Below are 10031 nucleotides of genomic sequence, written 5' to 3' on the forward strand. Positions count from 1 at the left end.
TGCAAACAAAGAACGTTATCACAAAAAAAATGCAATTATTTAAAATAAATGGTACTTTGATGGATGTATAGCTTGTAAAGATGTGTCTTTATTAAATTATTTTGCAGTTTTGGCTGCACAACTGTACAAGAAAGGCCTTACGAAATCACTGTTTACAGGGAGTACGCGTGAATAATTTTCCAGCAAAACCATTTTTGCAATCCCAAGATCTAATCAAAGTGTGGTCAATTAGAAAATGTTTATAGACAACACTATACAGGAGAAAGCAAAGAGACAGGAAAACTTTTTAGGTCAAACTGGTAGGTTTCAACACTGCACTCTCCAGGGCAGACCTTCCCACCTCAGAAAACTGCTCCCCTATTTTAGCTCGCTGATGAGTCCGTGCTGTTTTAATATCTTGTTAAGCCTCTCAATTTCTTGTTCCTGTTGGAGACAAAAGTCGAATCATTAATATAGCTCTTCCATTTCAGCAGTGGGAAGATCCGTGGGAGCCTGGGAAACTATTTTAAGGTATCTCACAGCAGTGAAACAGGACGACCCGGCTAAAGTAAGTAGGACAGAGGAAGCCGTCGTTCCTTTGCGAGAGAACAGCCCAGGGAAGCGCAGGACAGGCAGGGCTGTGGCTCTTCAGCCCACCTCACCCCACCCCTGTCTGATAAGAAAACCAAGCTGGCAGTGGCAACCTTGCCCAGCTTGTCCTGGGGAGCAGCCAGCAGGTAAACCTTGTTTAAATTAAAAGTGTTTTCTTACCTTCTCCACGCAGCTGTGTTCCAGTTGTTGGACCCTTGTGGCGAGTTTCAGGTTCACTTGCTTTAGCTTGGACACTTGTTGTTCAGAGCGGGTCTTCACCGATAAGATGATTCCTGTGAAACAATTCACAGTGGATTCGTTTTACAGTGTAAAACAGCCGCTAGCAGGAGGTTAACAGTACACAGGGTCTGTACTTGAGGAGCTAAATGTGTTCCTCTCGAGCTTTGGTTCTGTCATCTTCAAACCACCCTTCCCAAGTGCTCTTCTTAATGAGGAGGGTTTTCAATTAGCCACCCCAGGGATTCAGATACCCACACTCTGCTGGGAAGGGGCAGCCTGGCCTCTGAGCTGAATTAATCAGGCTGTCATTCAAACCCTGAATTTAATCTGCTGCTCCCTTGGCAGAGCCTGGGGGGATATAACTGGCAGCTTTGTTGTCGGGGGGGCTGCCTTTTAGCTGGTTTGTTAGAGCCTTGCTCTGCCAGCACAGCCTGGGGCACACGGCTCCTGTCCTGCCCCCACAACGGGAGGTGGCACAGCATCAGCTCCTTAAGGTTCTGGCTGCAGTACGGGCACGCAGCTGCTCCTTACAGCGGGGGCGTCACTTCTCTACCGAGGTATCGTTGGTTATTACATGTGAACTCAGCCCCCACGCTACAGGCACCTTCTTCTCGCCCTTTTCTAAGGGCGAAAAAAAACCCAACAAACCACCTCTTGGTAAGAGCATCGGGAACATCACGTTCTTCCTGGCAGAGCTCTCCCCCGGCTGTTGTCGGAACAGCGTGCAGGAAGGCAGGCAGCGATGCGTGCCCGTGCTCCTCGGGCAGCAGGTTTGGGGGTTCATTTCTCTGAGACAAAGCAGCGGTGCTGCTTATTTGCATTGATAACACCAAACAGTCCCCACCTGCCTGTAACCCGGTCCCTTCGCAGCCAACGGTGACCGAAGGCAGCGAACCGTGCCCTGCCTTAGCACAGCACCCAGAGCCCGGGGCACGTTCTGATTATCCCCTCTGTTGCTCCAAGCGGTGAGAAACTCAGGGAGGGGGGAAACCAGAAGCACCCAAGGATAAGGAGATTTACTTGTAAATGCAGTACTGGTTTTCTGCTGTAAAACAGCGTGCTAAGAGACACCGAGGTTCCACAGCTCATGCAGCTGCATAGGAGTCTGGTTTCTCTCTGACTTTCACTCTGAACTCAGAAGAGCCACAAGCTGCTCTCACATCTTCCCTTTTCCCAGCCACTGCTGCCAATCAGGCACGCTCCCCCCATCAAAATGGCAACAGAGGGCTTCAGGTGATGGATGCCTCCCAGCCATCCCTCCCTTTTAATCCACCAACAAGACTTACAGTTGCATCAAGTACCAAGCACTCTCCAAAAGTGCACTGGCAGGCACAGAACAGCACTTGGGCAGAGGTTTCACGCAGGAATTAGGGACAGTCTCACTGCCGCATTTTTTTGAATCCCAAAATTCCTTCCCCGAGAAGGAAGAAAATGTCTCCAGAGACTTGTTTCAAAAGTGTCTGAATCTACAACAATTCACAATTACAACAGTAGAGTCAGAAAAGTCTGATTTGGGGATATTTTATATTCCACTTTTTATGGTAAACCCTTAGAATCCAAGCCAGAAAAGTCCAGAGTGAGATCAGGACGTTCCCTGCAGCACCCCTGGAGAGGATGACAGAGCCCCAGCAGAACATCCGAGCAATAAAACCTACTCTGCTGCAGCAAGCTTCAGACACGAGCCATCCCCCTCCCGGATGGAGAGATGCCAGGACAGATTACGGGTTGTTTTTAGAGGAATGTGCCCAATGCTGCCATGCTAGAGCTGGGCACCTCCACTGGCCCGGGCCAGCTGCCGTGCCCCTGTCACCGAGGCATCGCACCAACACAAGCAGCAGATTTTTGGGGCTCTGGAGAAATTACAGCCTAATTAAGGCCACACTCCAGCAGTGAAAACCACACAGGCGAAACTCTGAGCTGGCTGGGAGAGCAAGACCCTGGTGTCTTGCAGATGGCTTTGAGAAGGGAACAAAGACGTGACCCACCCCAGGTCATTCAGGTGAGGTCGACAAATCCAGCCCTGCACGAGGGAAAGCTCCCGACCGGTGGCGCACACCCACCGTTGATAATCCTGGCCACGCGCCACAGCCGCAGGAGGATCAGGAGCCCGACAGCTTCAAACTCGTGCTCCCGGAAGACGAGGACGACATCCAGGATGAACGAGACGACGACGACGATCCCGTCCAGCACTTCGAACTTGTGGTGGAAGAACTCCCGGCGGTAGATGAAGACTTTAAACCCCACCTCAACCAGGAAGATGGTTAAAATGGAAAGGGAGAGGTAGTGGAAAACCTGGGAAAAGACAGCAAAAGTTTAGGGCCAGGAACCCCTCCTGCATGCACATGAGTGGGGCAGGCTGGAAACCTCCACTGCTCAGATCTGACTCGATGATGAGGAGGAGAGCTGGAGACTTTTCTTCTGCTCCAGAGGACAACCAGAGCGAGCATGGCTGGGCAGCCAGGGGCTTTGGGTAAGCTGGACCAGGAGGTGTGAAGACGACCAGGAGAAGGGTGGCAAGAGCGATTCAGCTCTGCTGCAGCCCAAGGAAACACGAAGCTACTGCATGGATCAGGATGAGCCGAGCCAGTTCGGCCCTGCACACCGCAGGGCTGTCACAGGAGCCCCTGAGACACCTTCATCCATGTGCCTGCAACTGCCGGCTCGGCAAGGCTGAAGGTCCAGGTCCTGCCTGCCCAGTCGTCCTATCTAGTGGGCTTCGAACCACCAAAGAGTGGGAGACAGCAGTTCCCACTGATACTTCTCTGCATTTTACCTTTGGGGTTATATTATATTTGTCTGGATGGATGATTTTCAAGTCCATAAGCAATTCCCCGAGGACCAACAAGGCATCCAGGATGACCAAGCAGACAACCAGGATCTGTTGGAGGAGAAGAATCCATGTGAATCCTCTCCCAGTGCAGACAGATGGGCAAGAGGAGCCGATGCAGCCTTCAGCTAAAGACACCCCAACACCCTGCACCCCCGATTTGGTTGGTTCTATTTCATGGACCTTTCTGTTGCTCCCACTCAGGACTCCCACTCCCGCAGCCCCTGGTCGCTGAGTTATTCCTGCAAAGTCTCGCTCATACAAAACCACTCGGCTCCCCATCAAACCCAGCCGTGTCCCACCGCTTTGCGTGGGGGGTCTCGGGGAGCTCGATCCGGGGCAGAGTACATGCCTCCACCCGTGCCATGACGAGTGTGCACCGAGGCTTGTCGCCGCTCAGGAAACATCTGCGCCCACTGCGGAGCGGCTTGTTTCCGACAGGATGGCTCAGCTCGGAGGCAGCAGCCGCTCTCACGGGCGCCGCGAGCGCTCACGAGCTCAGCGCTGCTCCCAGCCCACCCTGAGCTCTGTCCCGCATCAGTTCTGCTGCCACAAGCACCTTTGGCCAAGTCTCATCCTCATCTCCCTCTGGCCTGGGTTTCTTCTGCCTCACCTGAAACCTGTGGGAGCTGAAGAGCTTTTTCATCATGTCCTGGAAGGAGACGCGGCTCCTGGTGGGCTCCAGCTTGATCTCCGAATCCGGCTGCTTCTCCCCATTCTCCCCAGCCTCCTCCTCCTCCTCCCATTTCTGATAGTCGTTGCTCCACTGCACGGGGTTGTCCCCCACCACTGTGAAGTGCTTCAGGTACCTGGACATGGCTCTGGATCAAGCTGGCATCACCCTGCCAACGCCTGAGGGAGAAGAGCAAAGCGTCACCACCCTGCTCAGGGCCAACTGAGGATGCCAAAACTCCCCCGTTTCACCACAGTGAGCGTGACAAGAGCGTGATGTTTCGTTCAGACGCAGACAGTTGGGTGGCGTGGACGGGCCCCGCTGACGGGAAATTGCTTAACGGTGGTGCCGCGTGTTTTGCATCACCTCCCACGGTGCGACACGGAGCCCCGGCCACCCTCCCCAGTGCTCTTCGCACCCCATTGTGCTGCTCTAGAACAAGAAACTTCCTCGAGAGGCGTTTCCAAACATCTCAAAACAAAGCATCAATTACAGGAGAAAAAAACACCAGCCCTATCTCACATCTTGTGATGCAAGAGGCAGCAGCTGCCCCTTCCCAGTTGGAAAGGGCCATTGTGTTCCTGTTAGACACTGATTGATGGAAGTTACCAGTCAGAAGGTGGAAGCAGGTGATTTACTCTCCTTCATTAGCTCTTTTATGCCCAACATGCCAGCACAGGCTGCTGTTAGCGCCAGGTCCAAGACAAACCTTCTGCTGCCCTCGTCCCTTCAGGTGGCTGCGACTGCAGCCCAGCTGCCCCTGGGCCAACCAGGGCATCCTCATCCTCCAGCCACGCTACCAAGCTGAAGAACAACATAATTTCCCTTCCCTCACATCAGAGGTTCCCATTTTTTCAGCCTTCGAAGGCAAAATAAGCGGGTGACCGCTCTCCTTTCATCCTGACCTCACCCTCAGGCATCCCTGAGGCCTCGGACGGCTTCGGGCCGTCCCTGTGGGCACCCAGCAAGGGGCAGGACCAACCCCAAACCTGCAGACGATCCCACTTGCAGCTCGGCGCTGAGAACGGCTGCGGGAGAGGCTCCCTCTGTGCCAACTCTCACATTCCCCATTGCAGCCCCACCAGCTCACCCTTCCTCCTCGGGCAACCCAGCAAGACCACCCGGCCCACAGACCCTCCGACAGCCGCTCCTGCCACCAGCAGACAACCGCATCCCCATCCCCGGCGGGGCTCTGCACGCATCCATCCTTGGCCAAAGCTGACCGGGGGCTCAGCGTGAGCCACTCTTGGCCCACTGGAGCTGCCGTGGGTCTGTCCGTGCCCCCGGGTCGCCCTCCCTCCCCTCCCTGCAAGCGGAGGTCCCGGCGGGATCCGCTCACGGCGGCTCTTGGAAGGCACACGGGCTCTGGGCCACCTGGTCACCCGCTGTAGGGGACGGAGACGGCCCCACGCTGCCATCACGGCGGCACCACCTTTGTTCCCAGCCGTCGGCGGCTGAGCGGAGCCCACCGGAGCCCCGCGGGGAGCTGCCCCGGGCGCCCCGGCCCCTCGCGGGGCGTACTCGGGGCTCGCTCCGGCCGCGGAGCCTGGAGCCGTCACCGGTGGATGGAGCGACCAGGACGGGGACTGCGGTTGGGGCTCCCCAACCTCCCCGCGACCGCAGCGACCACGTCGGCTCCCCGCTCCCGGGGCGAGGCGGGGCGGCGCTCGGGCCCCGGCGGGACCCCCGAGGGGAAGGACGTGGCGGCCTCGGGGGGGGGAGAACCCGCCGCAAACTCCGCCATGGACCCCCCCGCCCCGGGCCGGCACTCACCGGGCCAAGCCCCGGGAGCGCTCCGGCCGCCCCCCGCCCGCTCGGCCCCGCGCCCCGGTACCGTGCGCGTCCCGGCTGCGCCCGCCGCCGCCCTGCGACTCCGCCGGCGCTGCGGGGCCTCCCCCGGCCCGGCCCCGCCTCCCCCAGCCGGGGGCGGCCCCGCTGCCCCGGCCCGGCCCCGCGGGCTCCCGCCCCATCGGGCCCCAAAAGGCTCCGAGCGGGTCCCGGGGTCCCCGCTCCCACATCTTCCTGTTTTTCCCCGAGTTCGCTGCGATACGTCCCTGAGGAGGAGCTGCTGGAATAGGAGACGCCGGATGGAGTTTAAATTTCTTTTTTTTTAAAAAAAAAAAACCCAACAACAACTACCAACCTTTTTTTAAACAGTCCCTCGAGTCCGACAAACCGAGCGGCCACCCAGGGCGGGCGGGAAATGGAATCGTGAGCCTCAGCCGGGATCGGAGCTTGGCTGCGGAGCAGGGGCACGATTAGTCCCACAAAGCAGGCGGCATTCCAGGAATTAGGAGGATTACAAAAGCATAAAACGTAGACGTTAGGCCTGGATTAACCTGCCGCCGTTTATAGGCTCACGTTTTCTCAGAAGGCTGCTTCTTATTCAGGGCTCCCCTCCATCTTTCAAACACAAGCTGGGGTCGGAAGTGCCCTGAGCAAACGGAGCTGCAAGAAGGATCAGGGACCCGGTTCTATTGCAGGGACCCATCTCCACTGCACCGCTGCTGGGACACACCTGAAATATTTCTAATCCTCCCCTAATGAAGAAGCACCTCTCAGTTTTTGCACTTTTAAAGCCTGAAGATATTTAGAAACTTTTCCCAAAACCTGGAAATTTTCTAGTGCCTCACCCCAAAGTGCACAGGGCCAGACCTGTCCCCATCCTCCTCCCCAGTGTGACAGGGGATCAGCACAGCCAGTGCCCTCCTGGAGCTCCAAAACCCCCATCCCTTGACCATCACCCCAAACCACCTACTTACAGAGATCAGCTAAGCACACAGGACCATGGGACAGGAAAGACACAGCCCTGGAGCAGCAGCAGGGAGGAGTTTTGTCCTGGGAGGTTCCAGCTAATTTAGGCATTTATGGTCTCAGCTGACTCAAGTAAACACCAACACAGTCAGCTAATGGTGGGAGGCACCAGCTCAGGACTGGAACCGGGGATGGCAGATCTCCTGAGAACTCAACAGACCCAACTCGCTCTTCAGTAAGGAGTGGAGGTTTTAAGGAGAAAACGGCCAGCTTCTGCTCCCCCACCAGCTGAGTCGTCTTCATGGCACATGGGCTCACCTGGCCCCCGGGTGCAGCTGCTGAGCGGAGCCACCAGTGATCACGAAGACGAAGCCTCAATGTCAGAACTTCAGCAAACCCCCACTGATCAGCACGTGCACGCAGAGCCCTGGGGGGCTGCGTGTTAACTGTGGCCATGAGGCACCTCGGTGCTCTAGCAGGAGGAGATGCCGTCAGCAGAGCCACAAAGCTCTTGGTGAAGACCGGGGTGATGCCCGGAGCGTGATTTAAGGGTGAATCCGGCATTACAGGCCTTGAGCAGAAGCTCAGCTGCCTCATCTTCAACCTTTTCCCAGTCTGCTGGTGACTTAACTCCTGGTTCCTACACTTCTTGTTACAGTCCACCTTTTTTTCACAAACAACTCTGTTAATCTCAGTCTGAGCTCCCTGCTCTGGGGTGATGGGGGTCAGGACTGTGCACCTGAGCTGCAGAGGGTGAAGCCCACAGACTCCCCAAAGTGCCAGGGCAGAACCCGGAGCCCAGAGCCACCCTCAGCACCGCCACCAGCCCCAGGACCGCCAGGGTCTAAAGTACATCGTACGCATCAGGGGCTCATGTGCCTGAAACTCTTGTATCCTCCTGTGGAGACCTGAGCACCGTTGGGGTTCAGATCGTACGCTGCCAGCAAAATTAACGCCTTCTTGTTGGTTTTAAAGCATCGCAGCTTCACCCAACAACTTGGGACTGAAAGTCACCATAGCGCTGACCATCGTAAAGCAAACCAGGAACCATCAAAGATGGCCTGTGCTGAAAAACAGCCTCTCACCAGCTACACGGCAAGGAGGACTCGTTGCATTTCAGAGAAACTAAAGACACCACCACTTGGAGTGACATCCAAATCGAGAGACAGTGCCTCACATCTCACCACCCTTTCCAGAGGAACACGTTTACGGCAGGCATACCACAAAAGGTACAAGAGGACTGAAGAGAACTTGGGTTTATCACAACTTTCCTGCTACCTTTTGTGGTGATCTTCAGCAAGGTCTGGTAGCCCTCCCTGCTACAGACTGCCCTTGGCAACTTTGCCAAAGCTTTGGGCCAGCCGGAAAGGGCAGCAGGGTTAGGGGGACAAGGGCCTCAGAAGGCTCATATGCTGTTCCGTCCATTCCATGTGTCAACTACATGTTCCTACAAGCATCATTATGGAAAACAATAGGAAAGCGGCAGCTGCTGCTCCTTCTCTCCCTCCACTGATCGAAAAACCCAACAAGAACAAAGAGGCAGAAAACATGCCTCTGAGCTTTCGCTCACAACCTGTAGCGAGACCAGCAGGTCGTCTTTCCTTCCTGTCTCGGCCGTGGAACAGGAACCTTTCCACCTCCGCCGCGGTGCCGGGGGACTTCCTTCACCCCGAGCAGCTGGGGAGCCCGAGGGCCACCAGCCACGGCTGGGAACGCAGCCGAGCAGAAAACGCAGCTCAGAATAGCCGCGTGTGACCGAAACTGTGTTTGAGGAGAGAAAAAAAGTCACGGAGGAAGAAAGGCGTGACGTGGTGGCACACGGAACGGCCGCAGAGACAGGCTGATGCATTCCTTTAGACACCAGTCAAATAAAAACCGGTTCCGTGTGTGCTCCATTATTCACTGGATCAATAAAAGACACTCAGGTCACCATTTTACAAGAAGGGAGAAGAGCTCTAAAGAAAGCCACAAATGTGATTTAAAGGGTGAAAGGGAGTTGGTGAGAAAGCCTTTAACAGGCAATCTCTGACACCTGGTCTAACAAGCTCATCAAAAGGTGGTTTGATTAATTAGCTTTAGTAGTGGTGCAATTCTTCAAAGTAGGAAAAAGGCTTTTTAGTTTGGCAGAGAAATACATGAAAAAACCAAAATCAATGGAGGGGACTGCCCAGAAGACACATTGTCAAAAAAGCTCAGCTCACTCCAGAAGTGAAGGGAAACTTCAGCTGTGAAGCGAACACCAGAACAGAGCTGATGGTTTATCTGGTCCTTCTTCATAAGCAGACTCCACCAAGCACCAGAAGTTCATCACCACAGTGTTTTAGAACAGGCTGAACAAGCGCCCTTGTTCAGCTTCTAAAAATTTTGCAGTATTTTCCACAAGGCACAGGAGAGGGGCGGCGTTACACAAAGGAACACAGACCAACAGTGTATTCCTGTCGAGGGCAGAAGACCCCATGGTCACACCTTATCTACCACCTTCAACACAACCTGCTTCAGCTGGTGTGCACCAAGCCCTGCTAACAGAACAGATGGCAGGGGTGAAGTTTACTCAACTTTCCTTCTTCACCAAGAATTCACAGTTCTTTAATTAAAGAACCAGAGGGTATCGGTCTTCTCCTCTGCTATCACCCTCTTCAGCCCAAGGGACCAATAAAGCAGCATTTGCATTCAAGGAAAAACCCCCTCAAAACACAGAACGATGAACACGAGCCAGGATGACCAAGTCCTCCCACACACATGTGCCTCTGGGAACTGCTGCTGCTACACCAGCCTCGGGCCACCAAAACCCAGAGGTTCAGATCCCAGTGTCCTCCCAGTTCTGCAGGTCTACAGCTGGGAGCTCTGTGCCTGCACCCAGCCCCTCTGCTCGGAGGGGACCTGTATTTAAATTTATTTATTTAAAAACCATACCTCTGGTGCTCATAGTTTAGACAAATCCAAACCAAGAATGGGTGGGTTTCCAGA

The 10031-nt window shown here is 55.0% G+C and overlaps 1 protein-coding gene across 1 annotated transcript; it reads right to left on the minus strand.

Moving 5' to 3' along the window:
* Positions 1–68: 68 nt before the first annotated feature.
* On the minus strand, positions 69–4476 carry HVCN1 (hydrogen voltage gated channel 1). Its single transcript, XM_009989000.2, has 5 exons — positions 4251–4476; positions 3584–3688; positions 2871–3102; positions 751–863; positions 69–423 (listed from the first exon to the last, which is right to left on the minus strand). The coding sequence occupies exons 1-5, from the start codon at positions 4452–4454 to the stop codon at positions 358–360; spliced, it is 720 nt and encodes a 239-aa protein (XP_009987302.1). The 5' UTR covers positions 4455–4476; the 3' UTR covers positions 69–357.
* Positions 4477–10031: the final 5555 nt, after the last annotated feature.

This window comes from Tauraco erythrolophus, chromosome 19 (assembly GCF_009769465.1).
Source record: "Tauraco erythrolophus isolate bTauEry1 chromosome 19, bTauEry1.pri, whole genome shotgun sequence".
In the NCBI taxonomy this organism is placed as follows: Eukaryota; Metazoa; Chordata; class Aves; order Musophagiformes; family Musophagidae; genus Tauraco; species Tauraco erythrolophus.